The sequence below is a fragment of the Urocitellus parryii genome, chromosome 4, assembly GCF_045843805.1.
Source record: "Urocitellus parryii isolate mUroPar1 chromosome 4, mUroPar1.hap1, whole genome shotgun sequence".
Classification (NCBI taxonomy): domain Eukaryota; kingdom Metazoa; phylum Chordata; class Mammalia; order Rodentia; family Sciuridae; genus Urocitellus; species Urocitellus parryii.
Genome location: NC_135534.1, coordinates 199,956,477 through 199,982,638, shown reverse-complemented (window position 1 = coordinate 199,982,638; position 26,162 = coordinate 199,956,477). Strand labels below are relative to the sequence as shown.

At 35.8% G+C, this 26,162-nt stretch overlaps 2 protein-coding genes across 7 annotated transcripts in view; both read right to left on the bottom strand.

Annotated features, from left to right (window-relative positions):
• Positions 1 to 26,162, bottom strand: part of Rabgap1 (RAB GTPase activating protein 1) — a 163,706-nt gene that overhangs the window by 56,226 nt on the left and 81,318 nt on the right. The window lies entirely within an intron of this gene.
• Positions 9,342 to 10,479, bottom strand: Gpr21 (G protein-coupled receptor 21). Its single transcript, XM_026386305.2, has one exon. The coding sequence runs from the start codon at positions 10,477 to 10,479 to the stop codon at positions 9,430 to 9,432; it is 1,050 nt and encodes a 349-aa protein (XP_026242090.1). The 3' UTR covers positions 9,342 to 9,429.

The following is a 26,162-nucleotide window of genomic DNA, read 5'->3' as shown; positions in this document are numbered from 1 at the left end:
GTGGGGAAGAGGGTTCCTAGCTCTACATAAATGGCTTTAGCAATGGGGATTTCCTTACTTTTTCTGGAAAAATTTCAGAAATACATCATGTTGTCTAAATGCTTTCTCCACAAAATACTGTCTTACCAACTCAATTCAATTCACTGTTTGTTAAAAACTGCAGACACAAAATTTGAAGATTTATTTTGGAAAGACTATTATTTTCACATTTGAGGCAAAGCCAACATAATCTCTTTGTAAGAAGACCTTAAATGACTATAATCATGATTATTCAACCTAAAGCTATGTTTCTTGCTTTGTAAAGGTTTCTTTTTAATGTCCCATCATTTAATAAGTTGTAGATCACTTTATTATGTTCTTTCTCTATTGATCCTTTGGGATCCTTTGGGTTCCTTTAATCCTCTCCAGTTGGACAGTCCATGTCAATCTCATGCAAAGAATGGGAAGGCTGAGGAAAGGAACAAAAGAAACAAATCCTACTCTACTCACAACCTCGCCCATCTTATACACTGTCTTGGAAGGAAATCCATATAACATGTACCTCCTTACCTATGAACTTCAGACAGTACTACGCATTCCTCTCATGATCTCATAATGCTGGGTTTTGTATTAGATATACTTAAGCACCAGCATGGTAAACACATATACTCATATGCATACATATGAATGTATTACATTCACACATATATGTAATATATGTGTTTTCATGCATTCCTTCTCATGATATGAAAGAAGAATACAGCTGAGGACAGAGGCACATGCCTGCAATCCCAGTGATTTGGGAGGTTGAGGTAAGAGTACTGAAAAGGCAACCCTTAGCAACCAAGTGAGATTTTTGTCTCAAAATTAAAAAATTTTAAAAGGGCTAAGAGTGTAGCTCAGTAGTAAAGTACACCTGGTTTTAATCTCCAGTACCAGGAAACAGAGAGAGAAGGGGGGTGGGTACAGAAGGAGAGAGATGGGGAGGGAGGGAAGGAGGGAGGGAGAAAAAATATGTATTTGCTGTCTTTCTTAGTAAAATTAAAACTAAGGGGCTGGGGACATAGCTCAGTAATAGAGCACTTGCCTAACACACGATTCCTGGCAAAACATACACACCTTTAAAAAAAATCTGAGAAGATTCACACGAGGCAGATGATATAGTAGATTCTTACCAAAAAGTTCTTTGAGACTGAAAAATGTTGACAAAAGGGCAAAAATATTGACTTTGTCTCTTTCTGGAAGGATGAAATGAAATGATGAATAGGAAACTTCTCTATAATGAGCCATAGGTGGTTAGTGCTAGTGTGCCTTCATTTCCTACTTCAGCAGTATGTTATGTTCTAGCCCAGGTTTCCTCCCTGGTTTCTTTTTTCTTCTGCTAAAACTCATTTGCCTTTTTTCTTTAAGTGTGAGAGTGTAGTTGGACAGGAAGTAATTATTTCACACATAGACTTAACCATTGGGGATGGGAGTGGGGGTGGGGATTGAACTCTGGGACATTTTACCACTGAGTTACATCCCCTATCCTTTTTATTTTGAGATGGGGTTTCTCTAATTTGAAGCTGACTTCAAATTTTCTCCTAATTCTCCTATATCAGTCCTTCAAATCACTGAGATTATAGGTGTGCACCATTGCGCCTGGCTTCTCATAAAAATTTTTATCTTAATGAGGTTTTCAACAAGATATCTTTGTGCTATCTTCAGCTATGACTGGCATCTGGAGTGTCTGGTTCAATTTCTCCTGTGTTTTGCTGGGATGGTAAAAATCAGTTGCTTATTTGTGCCAGCTTAGGATGAGAATCAGGGTAGGTGGGGCACAGGTGTAGGGTAATGGTGTCTAAACGTTATATAAAATTCTATCAATTCTGTCTTCAGTTTCATACTACCCTATGCTTGAAGGGGCATCCTAAGAATCTAATTCCAAATTAGTTACTGGGTTCCATGGACAAATAAGCATGCTTTTTTTCTTCTTCTTCATTTTTTTTTTTGGCCCTTCCCCACGTCTTGACTTCAGGATTCAGCTTTCCTGATTATGTGGAGTCAGTTACCACTTGTCCACTGGGTTTCTATATTTCAAAATTTTACTGGCATTAGTCATCTGCCATATGCATTATACCTTTGGTGTTCTATTCTTATGGTGGAGTTAACAGATATAAATATGCACATTCAATCTGCCATATTTTAGCAGGAAGTTTATATTTCAAAGCTCATGAGTTGGCTTATCCATTGCTAAAATACACAGACCTTAGAGTCAAATAATTGGATTTGAATCTTAACACTCCCTTACTATTTGTGTAACCTTGGAAGAATCTTACCCTCTCTAAGCCTGTTTCCTCACACATAAATCAGGAAAATTAAAAATAACTACTTAGGAGGTTCCTGTGAGAATTACTGAGGTAAGAATTTAGGCTTTAGAATCAGAAAGACCTGGATTAAAATTCCATATCTTTTGCTTACAAGCTATGTGACTCTGAATCTCAGTTTCCTTATCTATACAATGGGACCACTAATAGTCACTAGCTTATACAGTGTTGGTAGATTTAATTTGATAAGGTTTATGAAAATCTCTTGAAACAATAATGAGCCTCAGGAAACATTTATTTTGTTGTTTATGCTACCTATGCCTAGAACTATACACATACACCTACTTGTGCATATCCCAGGGCATAGCTGAGTGAAGCCAAATTCCAACTCCTCTGCAAAAGTAACATGGTATACTAGAAAAAGGCAATGAATTAGAAGCAGAAGTCTGAGTTTTATCATAAACAGATGTGTGCCCACTGGGCTGGTTTCCTGTCTACACAATGACAGAATGAAACTAAATGATTATTCTAAGGTCCTTTCCATTTAACTGCTCCTATATCCTCCCTTTGCTAGACACGATCTGACATTCTATATATTTAATGTCTCAACCCTAATTATGTGACTTACCTAATTTTTGTGGATATTTTCATATATCTTACTTTTCTAAGTAGGCACTACATGAAAACCAAAATGAGCTGTTCTCCTAAACATAAAGAGATTAATAAGTCTGCCCTTTGAATAATTATCAAACATAAAATGAGTATGTTTTATGGTAAAAGATAATACATGTGATATAAAATAATCTTAATCCATTAAGTCACAAGTTCTATATAAGATGATAGGGCATAACGAGTTAAAGAGAAAAGAATGAGTTGCAGGTTAGCAAGACTACTCAGAGTTCCAAGGAATTTGAATAAAATGTGACAAAAGAAGTAACTGAATTTAAAAAATAGTATGTCAATTAGAAAGCAGGTTGATCATTACTGGAAACAAAGATGATTTCAACTTTTAACATGATCCAAATGATAAGGTTTTCCTAAATGTAGAGACTGGTCTTTGGCCTTAGTCTGATACCAGTAACACATTACAGAATCACGTTCTGAGATTTTCTCCTCATCTGCATATGGTTTGGCTTCCCAAAAAGATCCACCATCATGGAAAGAATGCTCCCTATTGCTAGCATTTATTTCTAATTTTGAAATAATAAAGTGACATAATGATTTTACATGTCAGCACCATGTGAACTCACCCTAAGAATCAGGACCTACTTTGTGTCCCAACAGGAGGCTTTGATGAATTCCACCAGATAAAGTCACTCTGTGAGGCTTCTTGGGAGACAGATAATCATAGAATTTTCCCACATAAAACATCTGGAGAGTATAAAGTTCTACAAGAAAACAATGGCACTTCTTTACATCCCTCTCTGAGGCAATCGATACTGCCTGGCACACAGCAGAGTTTACTGGATAAGTACTTCTGGACTGCTTCTTAAACTTTCCCTAAAAGCCACTGCTCTTGCATAGTACTGTGTTTAACAGTAACTTAGAGATACCACTTTTGCTAAAAGCACTGACTCTTTACTTAGGCCTGCTAGTGACCAATGGGTAATTAAAGCAGGATTAAGCTTGGCATCTGTCTTCATTTTGTATTTGTCTTCAGATTCTTGCTCAGCTCTGCACATAGACATGCTAATCATCTAAGGAATGTTCATTTAAAAATCAGTAATACAAGGTTTATTAGCTCCAAATTTACCTAACCCATCAAGACCAAGACAAGACTTGCAAGAACATCTGACTGTCAGCTTTTGCTGCATCAGACTATTGGAATGGTGCCTAAAAGTCTCAAGTCATTGCCTTCTTCCAGGAACACAGGTCTGAGAAGTAAACATCCTGAGCAACAGTTGGAAATTGCTCCCCTCAAGTGACAAAGAACTTCTCTGGAGCCACTCACAGAACCAGAACTGAGAGAATGATAACCGGACCACCATCTGACCAAGACTGCTTAATTATGCATTAATCTGCCCTGTCCCAATTCTTCTTTGATTTGAACCTAAAGCCCTTATCAGCGCCTAGAAGTCAGGGCTGAGATGCTGGATCTCACTTGCCTTCCCCATAGAGCCATACTGATTCACATTTGTTTTCCTGCTTTTCATCATTACCCTTTCTGTTTGGTGTTTATAGTGACTGAACCTGGTTTGTTGGAACCCCGGTTTGCCGTCAGGTCTCTGGATGAGGAGTCTAGTAACAATATGTTGAATTTAAGGCTACTATCATTTTTAAAAGATGAGAATTTTATTTTTGTTTCTTTTTTCAGGTCTGGAAATTGCTAAATAGCATGGAGTATGATTTACCATTGAGCTTCAAAGATTTTAATGGGGAAAGGTCATCATGACATATAGCTATTATGTCCTTACTTGTAAAAGCATGGCAGATACAAATAGCAGTAATCAGTTTTATCTGCAAATCACTTTACAACTTTCAAAGTACTTTTATATTCATTATCTGAATTTAATCTTCTAAGTAAGTAATCCTATAAGGTATTAAAAGACCATTAGTTTCTTTTCAGGAAGAAATTAAGTGCTTTCTTACTAAGCTTAATGAACTAAACAGTAAGACAAACAGATCTTCAAATTAAACTTTTTAATCCTATCATGATGCCCCGTGTCACTTAAACTATGAAAGGTCAAATGACTCATTTATAGCCATAAGAAGAATCTACAGTATTTCTAGGATCTGGAAAATACTTACAATATGCATTTAATAAATATTTAGTTTTCCTCAACCTGAAATAGACAAATTATGCAAAAATAAAATCACAAAATGACTTATGAACACTTTTTAAAAAGGTCACAGTACCACACTTCTCCCATCCTTAAGCCTTCCAAAATCTGCTCATATAACAATAAATTCTGGTTTGTCAATAATTTATTTCACAAATCTGTTATGATACAGAAACACAAAGTCAATGAAATTAAGATATTTTCTACAAAGTCACTGTGTAAAATTTTCAAATAAACCTAAAAAGCTGAGTAAACTCTTTCCAAAATCATTCTACCATCTGGAAGCCTGTGTCACTTGAATTTTCAATTTCAAAGAGATAGACAATGCATTTGTGGTATGAAAATTCAAGTTTTCCCAATTTTTGAAATAATGAGATACATTATTCAAGTACAAATGAAAAGTCATTATAAAAGACTTAAAAAAGAATTTATCAAGCAATAAGGCTTAAAGTAAACCTTTTCCAAAACTCTTACCCATATAGAATTCTGGGTAAGAGTCAACAGGATCATGAAAAATTCAAATAGTCATGGAAGCTAGAGAGAAATTACAGGAAAAAAAGGTGGGGAGAGAGGAGGATATCAGGAAAACAAAAAGTAGAACAGTGGAGTAGATCCAGGGGAAGGGAGGAGGAATGAGTAAAGGGAGCAAATGCAGAACAAAATTGATCAACTTATCCTATATTGCATCTATGAGTACATCATAATGAATTTCATTTTTATGTATTAACTATAATGGACCAATGTAAAAAATAATAAATAGATGGAAGACCAGTAGAGTAGAGGAAGGGAATCAAGGGGGAAGGAGGAGAGGGAAAGGGAGGTTCTGTGGACTGAATGAGAATGCGCAAGCCATGTTACATGCATTTATGATTATGTCAAAATGAACCCCACTATTGGGCTGGGACTGTGGCTCAGCAGTAGAGCGCTAGCCTGGCATGCGCAAGGGACTGGGTTCGATCCTCAGCACCACATAAAAATAAATAAAATAAAGGTATTGTGTCCATCTACAACTCAATAAATAAATAAATAAATAAAATTAACCCCACTATAAAAAATAAAAGAATAAATTTAAAAATTCAATTATCCATTCTGGTATAAGATAATGTTCTTACTAAAGTGGAGCACTAGTTCACTTATAATTGCTTTTTATGTCTATAAGGAAAAAACATATCTTCATTGAAATCACTGCATTAAAACATATAACTCATTTACAAATAAAACAGTATAATCTTATTTTAAAATTTACTATGAAATAATTTCCAATACAATCTCTAACAGTATTCCTCTGATATAATCTCTAAATAAGTCCTCTGATACTAGTCTTATACCATATTAAGTTAAATGAGCTATTCAAAGTATTTGAGTCTAAAAATATACTGTTTTCTCATTCTGAACTAGTTGGTTTGGTATTTAAACTAAATGTTATTAAATGCTGCATTGATAAACTACCAATGTATCATGCAGAAAGTAATCGCACCACTGAAGACTGGAACTATGAACCTATTGTCCCCCCTCACCCAATACATGCACATAAACAAAACAAAAACCAAAATGAACAAATGGCAGTACAGAAAATTAATGTGAGAATAAAAGAGCTGATACCTGGAAGAAATCTTAGGTTTCCCTGAAGACAAGATAAACTGGAAAGAAAACTGCTATTAAAAAAGCATCAGGTGGGGGAGGACACTTTTTATTTTTCTTAAAAATTACTGATCTACTTTGCTTCCACTTTTGTTGGACTCAGATATTAACAGATATTCTAATGGTTAAAAACACTGTCTAATAAAATCCAAATTTGGAACTAGGAAAACAATGAAAATATCTACTTTAAAAAGATCTTATTAAAAGAACTGTCTTTGCAATCATTTAAAAAAAACAAACAAACAAAAAAACAGATTGGCCAGGCCTACTGGCACATGCCTGTAATCCCTGCAACTTGGAAGCTGAGGCAGGAAGATAGCAGGTTCAAAGTCAGCCTCAACAACTTAGAGAAGCCTTAAGCAACTTAGTGAGACCCTCTCTCTAAATAAAATATATAAAGGGCTAGAGATGTGGCTCAGTGGTTAACCACCCTTGGTTCAGCCCCCAGTACCAAAACAAGCAAACAAACAAAACCACATTGGTTAGCCATTACCAAAAAATTTAAATAGGTATTATTTTCTTTTTACAAAATGAACCCCTATCAGAGCAAAAACTTAAAAAGGCCCAGCTCCTTTGATCTTAAGAAAGTAAAATCCATTGATTTAACATCAATTTTCTATGTCTTTAAGATTCCCATATTTACTGAACAAAAAATTCATAAGCAAACTGCAAATCTGAATAGGTTACACTCTCTAGCAGATATGAAAAAAGGTAATTTTTTTTACATCTGTACCATTTTAACAAATATGAAATATGTATGATAAAAACTATTTTTCAGAATCCAGCAGTAAAGGTTTTCCACTTGAAACAGCAATTCAACAAAGTCATTTCTAACCTAACTTGCAATTTCAGTATGAGTTCTAAATTCTGAAACAGCTTAGAATCGAATCTGCTAACACTAAATATAAAGAGCCAGTAAGCTTTTGAGAAGAACTGAAAATCTGATGCTTGAATGTTTATATAATAGTCACTTAAAATAAAAAAGTTTAAAGAGAAGACATTTGAGGTTAAAATCAAACTGATTTTAACTGAACCTAAAATCAAACAAATGTTGGTTTTTATTTTAAAAGGGCAAGAGATTTCTAACATCAGGATGGAAAACTAAAACATATCTGCCTGTTCTATAAATATCCATGTCCTTTCTTGGATTCAGAAATCCACTTTAGACCACGTCCCTTGGGTTTCTTCTATCTTCCATCTCCCTGAACACCATTGCTGCATTAAGATACCAACATTTAGCCAAAGGCAGAGATCAAATAAGTCATCTGAAGATTTCTAAAAACTAAAACAGGCAGAAAAGTGGAGGAAATATTTTATGCCTAGAGCTGCCAGAAATCCTTCTCTCCTTTTAGAAAAGTAAACTTCTTGCTTTAAAGATAATCATTTTTAAGAACAAAACATGATACTATACACAAACACATACCATTCTGATAATAATTCTAGAAAATGATAATAAAATCCTACAGATTTTGCCAGTGTGTTGGAAAAACAAAAATGAAAAAAAGACTTAAAGAAAAAACTGTATGCCAAAAGATTTTTTTCTCCAGTAAAAAAAAAAAAAGCAATAAAAGAGATTCAGATTAACCAGAATCTCCCCTTCCTTCACTCAACATGGATTCTTTAACACTGAAAGAATGCTTTCCAAAATTAGTTTTTTACTGTATTAGTTGATTCTATTTAACCATGAAGAAAACATGTCAATTGACTCCATTTTAAAAAATGAGTATATTACAGTGCGTGTACACATACATATTTACCCCACTCCCTGGGCAGGATACTGAACTCAGGGCTTTGCATATACTGACCATGTTATTCTACCACTGAGCCCTACCTCCAGCCAATAATATATTCTGACTTGATTACCTATGGCACTCTTCTGCTTGCTGTTCTAATATTTCAAAAGTCTTTGGATAAAAAAGAACAAAAAACACTAAAGTCACATTTTTATATATTTTCACCGTTATCAACTGCTTGCAATTAATTTTAGCTCACTGAAATACATTTTGTCATGAATGAGAAATCTAACTCAATTCAAATATTCTCAATATACACAAACACCTGGGCAAAAATATTGCATCAATTACTTATATGCACATGTATCAAAATCTCTGTGAAGTATAGCACAAAAAAAGTAGCTCAGTGTTTCATAAACTATGAGTTTGTTGCACTTTTACTTCTGTGGTTCATTGCAAAATTTTAAAAGTAATGTTTAATTGTTCACATTATTCACCCCATTAAGAGTTCTCTCAAGAGAATATAATGCAAAACATTTGGCTGTCTAAATGACAGTGTTGAAACTTGCAGTGTTTTAAAAAAAATCTCTGTTAATTTATCAGTATGTTTTAACATTCCCTGTTGAAAGATATCAATTGCACAGGAAGTCCAAATGCTGGAAAGAATCTAGAAAAGTGACAAGAGAATGATGACTTTTAAAATGCTGACGCTTTTTCACACCCAGGTTCAGTCACGCCAGCTGGAGAGAGGTGTTAGGTATGGCTTTATTCCTTTAAATCTGAGAAATGTAGTCATTTCCATGACATTTCAAAAACTGGAACAAGAGAAATTTATCCTCATGATCCTGATTCTTCTGATTCAAAATCACATTTAGGAAAAAATTTCATGCAAACTTAAAAAAAAAGATATTTGGATAGATTACTTGTGTGCTATTGCTTAGTCAAATTATTCTGTCCCCGATTTCTTAGTGAACTAGTGACTGAGCCATTTCAGACATGACATCCATTATTAAGGGGGCCTTTGCTCCTAACTGTATAAGGGTCCTTGTCAGTGGTCTGACTTGCACAAGTACACACAGCCCCTGATAGGCGTTTAAGTCCTCTTTGGAAGACACTGTTGGAGAGACTATAAATGACACAATTGCAGAAACTGTTACTAATAGCAAGCCAGGTGGTCAAGAAGGATACGAAGCGGTTGCTGTGGCCAGTGGAACTCTCCAACAAGAAGTAGATAATATAGGGCAACCAGAGGACATAAAATACACTAGTGATGCGGAACAGGACCATGGCATAACGCTTATCAGGACAGGCCTGTTCTTCCCCAGTCTCCCCACTCTGGCTGCTGAAGCGGGCTTGCCTTTCGCTGATTTCCTTTGTATGCTGTTGGCAGATGCGGAAGATGTTGAAATATGTGAAGCAGACAATGAGGGCTGCTGGGGCATATAACATTATCACGATGAACAAGGTGAAGTATGGGTCTGTGTGCCAGGACTCCGCACACCACTGAAAGACATCTCCATGATATCCAGGTTTGCCCCAGTGGAAAAAGGAAGGCAGGAAGATGAGGGTGGAGTATAGCCAAATCAGGAAAATACACAGGCGTAGTCTCCAGGGTGTAACCAGGGTATTATACGTTAAAGGCTTAGTGATGGCAATGTATCTATCAATGCTGATACAGGCCAGAGAAGCCATAGAGACACTCTTCAGAACTGATACTGCAAAGCCAAATATCTGGCAAGTCAAGGACTCCTCTAATGGTAGGGAATAGTGAAGGAGTGATAAAGAAGGGACCAAGCAGCTTACCCCCACCAGGAGGTCAGCATATGCCATTGTCTGGATAAAATAACTTGTAGTGTGATGGTTCAACAAAGGTGCACAGTGAAATACAAAAATCACAATGATGTTGCCAGAAATAATCAATACTGTTAGAAAAACAATAATCAGCACTTCCAAAAGGCAAAAACTGACAGTTTCCAAGTAGTCAAATGCCAAGAGACAAAAAGGGTGGCTGCTCTGATTACCATCCAAGGTGGAGTTCATCTTGAGCTCAGGAGTGATCTCTCACTTCATGCTGCCGCTTGGCTGCTGCCAACAGTTCAAAGGAGCAGCTGCTGTCATTGCGGTCAGCTGTGCATGTGTATAATAATGCCAGAAGAGCCTCAGTCCCCAAGCTCCCGATGCTGCTGCTCTGATGCATTGCCTGCAGTGCAATTTCCCTTTAAATCCTTCTTGGAATAGGGAGAGCCAAGAACCGTCGTCTGGCCAGTCCCAGACGAGGCCATAGTGCCAAGTTCACCATACATATAGCACCAAGGGAGAAAGGTAAATTTTGGGGACAATGTCTTCAGGCCAAGTTAGGGTAGAGAAAAGGACTAGAAGAAGGGAGGAAGATTAGGAGCTTCAGCAGGAGTTGTAATGAGTCTCCTCTGAACAGCTGATAGAAGAAAAGGAGAAAGCAATTTACATTTGCATCCAGTGCCCTAAATCGAAGAACCTAGCTAGCCTGGGCTGCTGTCACCCTTCCCACTCCACCCCTTCTGATATCACTATCATGGCTACAATCGATAACACCCCACAGTTAACACTCTAAAGAGAAGCAACACCACACCAAGCTTTCAAGATCAACATAAAACAAAAGCAATCACAGATCGATCTACCCCCATTTTCTTTCATTTGAGTTGTTTATAGAATCTGCTTATGGTAATTCTGAAAACATTTCATTACAATCACTAGTAAAATTAGCCAAGATTAACTTATTTTTTCCATGAAACCCAATGTAATATTTTACATCTGAAAACAATTTAATAGAATATAACTGTTTAACTCAATTTCAGTGTTACCTGTAAGTCTGCACGCTGCAATCCAAACAAAAGCCACAATACATCCTTAAGAGAAAGCCTTGCAATGCAGGAGTGTGCTTCCCTCCTGTGTACTGCAGAACTGAGACACAGAGGGAGGGGATAAAGGAGAAGGAGGGGAAACAGGGAGAAGAGGGGGCTTGGAAAAAGGAAGAAAGGGGGAGGGGAAAGAAAATGCATGCACATGCTCTGGCATCTTTAGCAACTCATTAGAATGCATTGCCAGAGAGGTGCTCCTGGATTTCCAGACTGCACCTTGGGGGAATGGCTTAGTACACCCGCAGTGCAGCATTTAAAAGCTGTTTCCTCGTCTGTCTGGAATCCCTCTCTTAAGCAGAAAAGCAAGGAAAATGGGTAGTAGCCAGGGCAGTGAGTCAGGAATTAGATATGAATACATTTCCACAAAGGCAACAATGGGAAATTCCTATTTTCTTTTAGCATTTTTCCAAGGAACAAAGAATATTAAAGAAGAAGTGTGTTAACTGTACATGGTAAGTGAGAAATCATAATTCAGCTGCATGAGAAGTTCTAGCTGAACAGTTAAACATTCAGCATTTTCTCTCTCATGATTCACTGGATATTCACCAGTTTTAAGAAACTTTAAAATCAGTTTTTCAAGATAAAAATAAAGAAAATGTTCCCCAATCTGATATTACAAAAAGCACACACACACACACACAGAAGAAAATTTACACTGTTCCCATATTCAATACTATCCTTTAGTTCTGAGATACCATTTCTTGCTTCTAGTTTACTGAGAAGCAGTACACAAATATACAAAAAATGAATAAGTAAATGTTCTATTTCCACCTAGGCTTGAAAATTACAGGAAGTTTCATGGTGCAAATCAGTGTTTGTATCATGATACACAAAAAATCTTGTTTCTGCCTATTTAAAACAATATAAACTGGAGTTATACTGTGGTTCTTCTGGTAATGTCATAAATGACAATTTTCAGTTAAGTTGGATGCTATGGAAATGGTGTAATTTTAATATCTTTTCCTCCAGATATCTTTGAACCTTTTTTAAAACTGTTTTTTAGTTGTTGATGGACCTTTATTTTATCTACCTACCTACCTACGTATCTACCTGCAGTGCTGAGAATTAAACCTAGTGCCTCACACACATTAGGTGAGCACTCTACCAACCCTCGGCTACAACAACAGCCCTCTTTTAACTTTTAATTCATCTTTCTAAACAAAGTTCCCCATACCCAGTAGAGTAAAAGAAAATAATGCTGACATTTGTAAGTATTCTAGGAGGTATGCACACCTGGGTAGAGACATAGGTGATCCAACTTTAATTTTATTCATTTTATACATGTGGCTTTCTGATTCCAGGAAAAAGTTCACTCCATCAGAATTCAATGAATAACATTTCAAATCTAAAATACTGTGCTTACTACATGAAAGCAGTTAAGTAGAAAAAACTATTTGAGCATAAGCCTGACAGCAACATCCAACAGGTCTTACTGGAAAACATGGCAAAGTATGGCACAGTAAAAAGATCAATAATTGAAGGAACATCTCTGTTCTGATTTTACTCAGCCTCTCTCAGCCTCTGTTTCAACATCTGTAAGATCAGGACAATACTCCCCCCACTTCACGAGGTTTTTGGGAAATAAAAAGTGCACTCAAACTCAAAGGACTTACAAACACCTATGACATACAAGGTATTTAACTGTTCACCTTCTGCCCTTGCAACTGAAATAGTAGTCCCAAGAGCCAGTGCACTACTTGAGGCTGGGCTCCTCTGTATCCTGAAGCGTCCTCTCTTACTATTACTGCAAAGTTCTAAGGCACACAACAGCTCTCTGGATACAATACTGTCATGCATTATTCAAATACATTAAGGCTATGCATATGCAAAACAGTGAAAATGGGGTTGGGGTTGTGGCTCAGTAGTAGAGCACTTGCCTCACATACCTGAAGAACTGGGCTCGATTCTCAGCACCGCATAAAAATAAATAAAGTCCACTGACAACTAAAAATATCTTAAAAAAAAAAAACCAACAACAACAGTTAAGATACCCAGAGAGAAGAAAGAATAATATGGTATCAATTATTCCCTCTACACAAATAATTGCTATGCTGTGGTCTTCAGCCCCAATCTCACGCTAAGCTCCCTCTTTCATTTACAGTTTTGCCTGTTGAGGCTTACATCTTCCTTTCAACTACATGCCCTTGCAGATTTTTATCTGCAATATGTCCAAAATCAAATACATTTTTTTTTTTCCCACAAATAATCCTCTCTTTGCACTCTGGCGTAACATTAAGGAATTGTCTTGACAATTCTCTCCCTCAATGCAATGTTCTTAGTTACCAAGTCCTGGAATTTTTTACAGTTGTTCTCTAATTTATTTCTTCCTTTTAGTTTTTAATTTAAGCCACTATTAATAACTTTCCAGCTTTGTTCATTTGCCTAATCTCTTCATTTCTTCCTGATAAAATACTCAAAAGCATACATTCTATTATGGTACTCCACTGTTTAAAAAAAAAAAAAAAAAAAGTCAATGGTTCCCTTACTGCTTTTCCAATCTGATACTATCATTCCACTTCCCCCAATCAGTCCAGGTTACTCACTATTCTATATGCTCATCATAAATTTTATTCTAAACCCTTTTTTATTGAGGGATTAACAAATATTGAATTAATAAAGGAATGATTTCTGAATTACTTATTTTCAATAAGTGGAACAAGTATTTGATAAAGTAAGGAATCCAGAATTTTCTACTACTTGTGAATTTGGTCATGCAGCTTATTCCCTCTACATCTCAGGGTCCTTTGTATAAAACTAAAGAGTTCAGTTCTTTCAACATTTTTCTAACAAACCACTCTCGGAACTACAATCAAAATATTCATATAGAAAACTTAAAAAATGAAAAGGGCTAATAGCTATAGGTAGGCAAATCAGTCAATAATTAAATGTTTTGTTTTGAACTGAAGAAAAATATTTTGTTCCAAAAAGATAAAATATTAGTGGCTTGGGAAAGGTAGTAAATCCATATTCTTACAAAAATCCACACGAACATTTTCTCTTTAAAATAACACTGACCCATGAGGCTTTCGGAAATTGGCAAGTTTTTTCTGCCTTTTGAGTACATGACATTCCTCAGACTTTAACATCATGCCTGCCATGTAGCACTCTATGCTACCCCAACTATCTACCTCCTAATAACATTTCTAAACAAGAGACATTTTAGGGCTGGGGATGTGGCTCAAGCGGTGGCGCGCTCGCCTGGCGCGCGTGTGGCCCGGTTCGATCCTCGGCACCGCGTACAGACAGAGATGTTGTGTCCACCGGGGACTTAAAGGATAAATGTTAAGAGATTCTCTCTCTCCCCCTCCCTCTCACTCTCTCTTTAAAAAAAATAATTAAAAAAAGAGACCTTATAGATGCACATGATATAACAATACAATTTGGTCCATATCATTCACTAGTACTTTCCCCTTCCCTCTCCTCCCTATATTTCCCCTCTGATTCTCATTGGAAACACCCCCCCAACTCACATCTTTCTTTTCGTTTTTTCTCTTTAGCCTCCATATATGAGAGAAAACACATGACCTTTTATTTGAGTTTGGCTTATTTTATTTAACATAATGTTCTCAAGTTAATTTGCAGGAAACTGAACGCATTCGATTATTATTATTTTTATTTTTTGGCATTGGGGATTGGACTCAGGAACACTCAACCAACTGAGCCACATTCCCAGGCCTCTTTTGTATTTTATTTAGAGACAGGGTAGCACTGAGTTGCTTAGCACCTCATTCTGGCTGAGGCTGGCTTTGATATTCTTGCCTCAGCCACCTAAGCTGTGCCACCACATTCAATTATTTTTGACTGAATAAGCAACAGGTGCCTAATACAAAAACAGTTCTGCTTTTAGGTTGGAGTATCTTTCAAGTAATGATCTGGTATGATAATTCTAACTGCTGGTAGGGCATCCCTAATGTGAAGGTTGAAAATCTAAATGCTATGAAATTTCAAATTTTTGAGTACTGATACAATGCTCAGAACGTTTTATATTTTAGAGCATTTTGGATTTCAGAGTTTCAGATTAGGGATGTTCAACTGGCAAAGACTACGCAAATATGCCAAAACTCGAAAACCTCCAAAATAGGAAACACTTCTGGTCCCAAGCATTTTAGACAAGGAATACTCAATTAGGTTAAGGTATATGACATTTTTGCATGGTAAAAGTCAGCAATTTTAATATGATCAAGCTCAATACACTTAAAAAAAAAATTTCTTCTAAGTTGCAGATGAACACAATTGCCGGGTTTCTGCTCTCGCGACTAAAGGGCTCAGGGGTCACTCCAGTTAAACTGGGCTAACTGGGCTGCACGAAATAACCACACAAGAGACACAAATACCTTTTTCTTTGGGGTCGCTGTGACGGCTCCTCTGACCTTAAGGGTCTGCAGAAAGAGAGAGAGCCAGAGCACGTGCTGACCCCTTTTATTGAGGAGAAGTTACTCAAATGAGGCCAGGGGTCAGGTTTCAGGGGGCTGAGTATCTTCATGATGTAAACTGTCAGCAGATGACTGACACCTGGGTAGGCCATACCCAAGGACACAGTAAGAGAAGGGGACACACACAAGGCACTTCCATGGAAGATTCTATCCTAAACAGGGCAAGGGGTTATATTACAAAGAAACAGGTAAGCATAGCTTCACCCATGGGGCTATAGCAAGACATACCCATGCACGAGACACCGACCACATTTCTGTGACTGAGCGCCTCAGCACCCAGCCAGGGAGTGTGACCCAGTCACGTGTAAGGTTGGTCTCCTACACACAATATCTTTATTTTTATGTGGTGCTAAGGACCAAACCCGGGGCCTCATACATGCAAGGTAAGTGCTCTATCACTGAGCTACAACTCTAGCCCCGATATTTTTTTTTTAAGATACATTTTTAGTTGTAGATGGATACAATACTTTTATTTATTTTTATGTGGTGCTGAGGATCAAACCCAGTGCCCTCACATGTTCTAGGCAAACGTTCTACCACTGAGCTACAAGCCCAGCTCTACATTTACATTCCAGTAAGTTCAAAACCTTTTATGTCAGGTGTGGTGGTCATACCTGTAATCCCAGTGACTCAGGAAGCTAAGTCGGGAGGATCACTAGTTCAAATCCAGCCTAAGCAACTTAGCAAAACTAAGCAATTCAATGAGACTCTGTCTCATTGGGTTAAGTGTCCCTGGGTTCAATCCCCAGTACCAAACAAACACTCCCCCCCCCCAAAAAAAAACCCAAACAAACAAAAAAACAAAAACCCTTTAAAGCTCCCTAGACAGACATTACTTACAAGAACTCCCTAGAGGAGAAATGACTTCATAGAGACATCATGGTTTAAAATTATTTTCACAAATAAAACTTTAAAGGGATCTACTATAGTTAATTGCTCTATTGGAGCATGCAATGCACCGGAAAGTTCACAACAACCTAATTTCCTATAGAACCAGACCGCAAAAGAACTCAGCTGTGATATGAAAAATTGTGCTCTACATGAGTAATAAGAATTGTAATGCATTCTGCTGTCATATATTTAAAAAAAAAAAAAAAAACTCAGCTGTGAAACACTGGAATCATGGCCTGTATTTTGAGGCAGGGCTCAAACACTCCAATGGTCCCTCAGTATCTAAGGGAGACTAGTTCTGGGAACTGTGTCAGACACCAAAATCTGTAGATGCTCAGGTTCCTTATAAAAAGGGTGAAGTATTTGCATTTAACCTACATAATCTTCCTGTATCCTGATTACTTGTAAAACTGATATAATGTAGATGCTATTTAACTATTATGTTGTTTAAAAAATATTGTCAAGAAAAAAAAGTGTGTGTAAATATTCAGTACTGAAGCAACTTTTTTCAATTAACACTTTCAATCTCTAATTGGTTAAATTTGGGGATATGGAACCCACAGATATGTAATCTGTGGATATAGAGGACCAACAGTATCTGATTTTCCACAATGTTAAAATTTAAAGAAGGATCAATCACTTACTTCAGGAACCTCATTTTAGAAAAGAGGAAATGGATGAATGGTCATAGGTACAGAATCCCATCTGAGTTCAAGGAAGCCAGTTAGAGCACTAAGACTAGTACTCAGGATTTCAAACTTCACATCCAGCACTGTTCTTGATAAATCAATCCCCTTTTATTGTTGGGCATCCACAGGCAGGTTCCTGTGAGTAAGTATTATTTAATCACTGCCTAGTAAATCAATCTGCTTTATAATGAAATCATAACTAATAATTTGATAATGAAATCATAACTAATATTTTATTTTTCCAGACTTGTAAAATTGCATCTGGGCCTTTATAGTCTCCTTTGAATAAACAATTAGAAATGTAAATATTGGTTATATGAGCTTGCTACTAGTTAGGTTCTGAATAAAAGCTTCATGGCAAAAATGTTCCTTCCACTGAAATTGACAATCACTGAAGAAAACAATGCAGATTAGTTTCAGAAAAAAGGCCAAAAGGATGGAAGGAAGGAAAAACATCAAGATACATTGCTATTTCATTATTTTCTCATTATTAGAAAGGTCTCATCGAGCCCAGCACAGTGGTGTAAGCCTACAATTCCAGCTACTTGGAAGGCTTAGACAGGAGAATCCCAAGTTTCAGGTCAGCCTGGGCAACTTAACAAGAACTTGTCTTAAAAATAAAAAGAGCTGGGGGGAAAAAATCTGTTGTAGAAGTAGTTTGGTGTAAATTTTGCCTATTAAACACTGACTTAAAAGGAACAGAAAGATATACTTACATAAAATAAAAAAACTTGGGGCTGGGGATGTGGCTCAAGCGGTAGCGCGCTTGCCTGGCATGCGTGCGGCCTGGGTTCGATCCTCAGTACCACATACAAATAAAGACGTTGTGTCCGCTGAAAACTAAAAAATAAATAAATTCTCTCTCTCTCTAAAGAAAAAAAAAACAACTAAAAAAAACTAAAACCACCACCAACAACAAAACAAAACAAAGAAGGAACAGGATGATTCTGGAAATAGAAAATGCCTTCCTTTGTCTTTATTCTCAACTCCAACTTAACATAAGTCACCAAACCCTAGGATAACTGGCAACTGGAGCTAAGAGGCTTCCATTGGAGTCTTACTAGTACCATCTAAAGATCAGGACTGAAGAGCTCCTGGCCAAAGACCAGAAAGAAAAGAACACAAAGAATTTAGTTAGAGGTACTTGTTCTGTAGAAATTTATTACATGAAGCCAACTGTAGACAATATCAAGTCTATCATGTTGATCAACTATGCACTCCATCAACAAATGAAAGGAAATCATGTTCATGAAATGCTGAAAAAGCTCTTAATAAAATTCAGTAGACATTCCTAATAAAAATTCCAACCTTAAGCTGCTCACAGTGGTGCATCCCTGTAATCCCTGCAATTCATAAGACTTGAGACAGGAAGATTGAAAGTTCAAGGCAGCCTCAGCAACTAAACAAGGCTCTGTCTCAAAAAATAAAAAGGGCTGGAGATATGGCTCAATGGTACAGTGCCCCTAGGTTCAATTCCTCAGCACCATCACCACCACCAACAACAAATTCCAACAAAGAATAAAACAAAAAAAAAAAAAACAAAAATAAAAAGAAAGAAAGAAAGAAAACTTAAATAAAAATTATTTATAAAAAATAAATAGCATATTTCCCCCAAAGATTGAAAAGCTAAAATCATTTTAACTAAAATCAGGAATTAGAGAAGGAATTTAATTATCACCATCATCAAATCTGACACTGTCTTAATATTTCTACCACATATAAAAACAAAATCAAGACAACCGATAGCTTCCATAGACACTGAAATCAAAGAGGTGAAACATTTTTACTGTATATTTAGAAATCTAAAATATGCATTTTTGGAAATCATCAAAACTCAACAGCTAGATGAAGAGAAAATTTATCAATGTTTTTTCTCCACTGTACCAAATGGAAAAACAAAAAACAAAACACCCTCCACTTACCTTGTGAGTACTCTAAGATAATCTGGGAATAAAATAAAAAAGGCACAAGACTCACAAGAAGGCATATCTGAAGTCTTTACTGAACAGGTAGAAAGACATCCCATTATTCTTAGTTGTGAAGATATAATAACAATTTTCAATTTACACACTCAATGTCAATTAATGAATTCAAATTAGAATCACTACATAACCTTATAAGATAGTGGTGGTGATGAGATTGGATAAATGATTTTAAGGCTTTTGTGGAAGATTAAAATTGAAAGAATAGTCAAGTAATTCATAGGAAATAGAAAAGATTTGCTTCACAAAGTATCAGAACATAAATCATAGCCTCTTTAGTCAAAAGAGTATTGAGAGAGGAAAACACAAACAGGTTAGTAACAGAACAATCCCAGTATAGATGATAGAATGTAAGATATGACAATGATGGTAGTTGTACTCAGTAGGAAAATAGGAATAACACAACTGGTTATCCATCTGGAAGAAAGTAAAATTGGAATGCTATCTTATGCTGTGTTCAAAAATAAATGCCAGATGGACTAAAGATATAAAAATTAACATGCAAAATAAAAATATTGTATCAAAATCTCCAAATTACATTTACAAAAGATTCTTAGGAGAGGTTTTTTAAGTTTGTGTAGTAGTGGGAATCAAACTCAGGGTTTTTTTACCACCAAACTACATACCCTTTTATTTTTGGTATTGGGAATTGAAACAAGGGGCGTTCTGCCATGGAGCTACATCCCCAGTCCTTTTTATTTTGAAGCAGGGTCTAACTAAGTAGCTGAGGTTAGCCTAGAATTTGCCATCCTCCTGTCTCAACGTCCTGAGTCCACAGGATTATAAGCGTGTGCCACCATGCCTGGCAAGAGATAGGAAATATCTTAACCATGACACATTTTCTACATAGGAATTGAAAATGTTTTGCAAGGCATGAAACCATAAATAAAGTCAATTAAAAATTGACTAAATAGAAGTGGTGAAAGAGAGCATCCCTTTCTTGCTCCCATTTTTAGAGAGAATGCTTTCAATTTTTATCCATTTAGAATGATGTTGGCCTGGGGCTTAGCATAAATGGCTTTTACCATGTTGAGATACATTCCTGTTATCCCTAGTTTTTTAGTATTTTCAATATGAAGGGGTACTGTATTTTGTTGAGTGCTTTTACTGCATCCATTGAGATGATCATATGATTCCTATTCTACTGATGTGATAAATTACATTTATGGATTTTTTTTGTATGTTGAACCAGCCTTGAATCCCCGGGATGAATCCCACTTGATAGAGGTACACTATCTTTTTGATATGTTTGCCAGAATTTTAATGAGAATTTTTGCATCTATGTTCTTTAGAGATATTGGTCTGAAGTTTTCCTTTCTTTGATGTGTTTATGCCTGGTTCTGGAATCAGGGTGATATTGACCTCATACAATGAGTTTGGAGGTGCTCCCTCTTTTTCTATTTCATGAAATAACTTGAAGAGTTTTGGTATTAGTTCTCCTTCAAAGGTCTTGTAGAACTAGCTGTGTTTCCATTCGGTCCTGGGCTTATCTTGGTTGGTAGGCTCCTGATGGCGTTTTCTATTTCATTGCTAGAAATTTATCTGTTTAATTTGTGCATATCATCCTGATTCAATTTGGGCAAATCATACGACTCTAGAAAATTTGCCAATGTCTTCAACATTTTCTATTTTATTGGAGTAAAAGTTTTCAAAATAATTTCTAATTATCTTCTGTCTTTCTGTAGTGTTGTTGTGATATTTCCTTTTTCATCATCAATGTTAGTAATTTGAGTTTTCTCTTTCCTTCTCTTTGTTAGCATGGCTAAGGGTTTGTCAATTTTATTTATTTTTTTCAAAGAACCAACTTTTGTTTTGTCAATTTTTTCAATTATTTCTTTTGTTTCAATTTCATTCATTTCATCTCTGATTTTAATTATTTCCTGTCGTCTACTGCTTCTGGTATTGATTTGTTTCCTATTTGTCTAGGGCTTTGAGATGTAATGCTTGGTCATTTTTTTTTTTGAGACAGATGAAAAAAATTGAAGGAATGTGGATAGAAAAAGAAGAACTCATACTAGCACCATTTGCCAACAATATGATTCTATCCTTGGAAGACCCAAAAAATTCCACCAGAAAACTTCTAGAACTAGTACATAAATTCAGCAAAGTAGCAAGATACAAAATCAACACCTATAAATCAAAGGAATTTCTGTATATCAGTGACAAATCCTCTGAAAGGGAAATGAGGAAAAACTACCCCGTTCACAATAACCTCAAATAGAAAAAAAAAAAATATTTGGGAATCAATCTAATAAAAGAGGTTAAAGACCTCTACAATGAAAACTATAGAACGCTAAAGACAGAAATTAAAGAAGACCTTAGAAGATGGAAAGATCTAACTTGTTCTTAGGTAAAATTAATATTGTCAAAATGACCATACTACCAAAAGCACTATACAGATTTAATGCAATTCCAATGAAAATCCCAATGACATTCCTCACGGAAATAGAAAAAGCAGTCATGAAATTCATCTGGAAAAATAGGAGATCCAGAATAGCTAAAGCATTCCTTAGCAAGAAGAGTGAAGCAGGTGGCATCACTATACCAAAATTTAAACTATACCACAAAGCAATAGTAACAAAAACAGCATGGTATTAGCACCAAAATAGACTGATAGACCAACGGACACAGAGACAAACCCACATAATCACGGTTATATTATATTAGACAAAGGCACCAAAAACATACATTGGAAAAATGATAGCCTCTTCAACAAATGTGCTGAGAAAATGGAAATCCATATGCAACAAAATGAAAATAAACTGTTCTCTCTCACCATGAACAAAACTCAACTCAAAGTAGATCAAGGACCTAGGAATTATATCAGAGCCCCTGCATCTAACAGAAGAAAAAGTAGGCCCAAATCTCCATCATGTTGGATTAAGCCCCTTACTTCTTTAATAATAATCCTACAGTGCAAGAATTAAAATCAAGAATCAATAAATGGGATGGATTCAACTAAAAAGGTTCTTCTCAGCAAAAGAAACAATCAGTGAGGTGAATAGAGAGCCTACATTTTGAGAGCAAATTTTTACCATACACACATCAAACAGAACACTACTCTCTAGGATACATAAAGAACTAAAAAATCTAAACACCAAAAAACTAAATAACCCAATCAATAAATGGGCCCAGGAACTGAACAGACTCTTCTCAGAAGAAGACATACAGGGCTGGGGATGTGGCTCAAGCGGTAGCGCGCTCGCCTGGCATGCGTGCGGCCCGGGTTCAATCCTCAGCACCACATACCAACAAAGATGTTGTGTCCGCCGAGAAATAAAAAATAAATATTAAAATTTTCTCTCTCTCTCTCTCTCTCTCTCTCTCTTTAAAAAAAAAAAAGAAGAAGACATACAATCCATCAGCAAATATATGAAAAAAATGTTCAACATTTCTAGCAATTAGAAAAATGCAAATCAAAACTACTTTAAGATTTCATCTCATTCCAGTCAGAATGCAGCTATTAAGAATACAAACAACAATAAGTGTTGGCGAGGATGTGGGGGAAAAGGTACACTCATACACTGCTGGTGGGACTGCAAATTGGTGCAGCCAATGTGGAAAGCAGTATGGGGATTTCTCAGAAAATTGAGAATGGAACCACCATTTGAACCAGCTATCCCACTCCTCGGTCTATACCTTAAGGATGGAAAAACAGCATACTATAAGGGACACAGCCACATCAATGTATATAGCTGCAAATTCACAATAGCTAAACTGCGGAAGCAACCTAGATGCCCTTCAGTAGATGAATAGATAAAGAAAATGTGGCGTGTATAGACACACACACACACACACACACACACACACACACGGATAGAAAAGATGGTGGATTGAGATGGACATCATTACCTAAGTACACGTATGAAGACACGAATGGTATGACTATACTTTGTATACAACCAGAGATATGAAAAATTGTGCTCTATATGTATAATATGAATTGTAATGCACTCTGCTGTCATACATAACAAATTAGAATAAAAAAATAAAAATAGACTAAAAATATGTATAATGCAGTTGCAAAACATTAATATTCATAATTTATAGAGTGATCAGAAATTAACCTCTTAAATAGACAAAGGTACAATGTTGGGGAGTGATATTGGCCCAATTATATTGTTATATTGTGTGCATGTATGTGCAACAACATATCCCACTACTATGTACAACTGTAATAATCTCCAATAAAAAATGTGAATAGCATGGGGCTGGGGTTGTGGCTCAGCGGTAGAGTACTCACCTAGCTTGTGTAAGCTAGGTTCGATCCTCAGTACCATATAAAAATAAATAAACAAAAATAAAGGTATTGTGTCCAACTACAACAAAAAAAAATTTTAAATGTGAATAGCAAAAAAAAAATGTACAAAGAATATGAAGAAGTAATTCACAGAAGAGCAAAATCACATTTATTGGCAGTCAGGGAACTGCAAACTAACAATTCATTGGTATCACATCTATTGATAGCAAAAATTAAACACAGCAATAACAATAATAATAATACAGGCTGGGATATGTCAATAGGTTCGTTGGCTGGTGGAACTACATTGCTAGTGGAACTATAAACTACCACATCCTGAAAGCCAAACAGAAAATAAGTAAATTAAATACAAAATTAAATAACCAAGCTGGGCTTGGTAATGCCTCTAATCACAGCTACTCAGGAGGCTGAGGTAGGAGGATATCAAGTTCAATGCCAACTCGGTCACTTAGCAAGATCCTGTCTCAAAAAATAAAAAGAATGGGGATGTAGCTCAGAGTACAGTGTCCCTTGGTTCAATCCCTAGTACCAACTATTAACAAACCAACCAACTAACTAGTTTTAAAAATACATCACCCTTTGATCTAGCGTTCATGTTCCTACAACCTTTCCATGAAACTCAAAAGATTTAGAACATGTATAAGAATATTTAGTAAAGCACTATTTAAAAGCTAAAAACATGGGGCTGGTGTTGTGACTCAGTGGTGGAACGCTTGCCTAGCATGTGTGAGGAACTGGGTTTGATTCTCAGCACCACATATAAATAAATGAATAAATAAATGTCCATCAACAACAACAAAAAAAACCTTAAAAAAAAAGAGAACAAAATTAAAGCTAAAAATCAGAAACAAAGTAAAGGCCCACCAGTAAAAAAAAGACACTTAAAAATAAGCAAAATAAAAATGTATATAGCATATTTATGTGATTCCATAAAATTATGTATATTTACATTTTTGTAAAGAAATTTTTACTTATGTTTGAAGATAAACAAATAGGATTATGGGAAAGAATTCGAGGTAGAGTCAGTACTAAGTGGTGCAAATCCTGCCTCTACTTCTTTACTAGTTAAGTGAATGATAGCATATTGTTATGCCTCAGTGAGTCAACATTTCTTTATTTTTTTCTAAAACGGAAATAGTAATTACTACCTCACAAGGAATTTCTTAGGATTAAAGAGATGATGGATATAAAATGCTCTGTGTAGCATCTGACACACATTAAGCACTCAAAAAAGGTAACTATTATTATTGTTATGTCATTTGTCTGCTGGATCCCTGCACAAAGTACAAAAGCTGAATAAAACATTTTTCACTTTCAAAAGGAAAGTAGAAAGAAAAGAGTGCCTCCAAAATAACTTCACTGCTTATAAGAAACACCTTTAAAAATATGCAATGTATTTTGTGTTACTAAAAACATCATTTATCCTTGGATCACAAAAGGAATGTGGGGTTGGGGATGTAGTTCAGTGACAGAGTGCATGCATAGCATGCATAAGGCCCTGGAATCCATTCCCAACACCAAAGGGCGGAAAAAAAAGATATTCAAAAAAAGTCCTACGTGTACCCCTCACAAGACACGACTGACAATTATAGCAAGATGGTGAGAAAGACATTCATCAGTTTTTTTTCCAAATCAATTTTTGTGCTTTCACTCAGTAAGTTATTTTTCCTATTGTAAATTTAGTCTTTGAAGAAGCTAAGCAAATTTTAAAAACTGTAACATAATAACACATGTAAAACTATAGGTTACAAAGCAAGTATTTGGCAAAGAAGCCATATTCACAATAATTTCTTAAATTGAGTAATATGGGTAAATGTCAAATATGTCTAATAATATGTACAAATCCCACTACAGTTGCAAGAACATTCACAGCAGCTTTATTCATGATGGCTAAAATTGGACCCCAAATCCAAATATATATAACAGTAGAATGGATTTTTAAGTGTTACTTATTAATATGAAATATTCCTAGCAATTGAAACAATGAAAACAAATTTAGAAAATGAGCTTCTAACACACTCCCAAAAGGAATGAGCAAAAGAAGTTAGATAGAAACAAGTATATACTTTATACCTGCATTTTAATGAAGTTCAAGAACAGTTTAAAGAGAGAAAAAGTCACAACAGTGATAATAGAAGTGTTTGTTATGATAAGAAATGGACAAGAATAATTATGAGGGGTGTGATGGGTATTCCCTGCTCTTGGCAATAATCACAGCAGTGTATTATATGGAAAATGTCATAAAGCTGTACACTTTCAAGTTGTATTCTGCCCTTTTAAATTATACCTTGCTATAAAAATTGATTTAAAAAATTAAAGTAGTGCTCTTTCCTTTAAAAATTTTTTTTTTTCAGATTAAGTTAAAAAATGTCAATTACAACCATTTCCATATAAGGTGAATATTGTTTCTGGGACAATAACCAACTTTCACAGGATATCACTGTGTTTAAAAAAAGAGCATTCACCAGTATTATTATGATTAAATTGTGTTTTCTGATCATTCACCAACAACTCAAACTAAAACTTTTTGAAGGTTCTAGCCAAACGTACAATAACAGAAGTTTAATGTG

Excerpts from the sequence above, each read along its gene's own strand:
- Gpr21 (XM_026386305.2), bottom strand. The coding sequence starts at position 10,479 with ATGAACTCCACCTTGGATGGTAATCAGAGCAGCCACCCTTTTTGTCTC.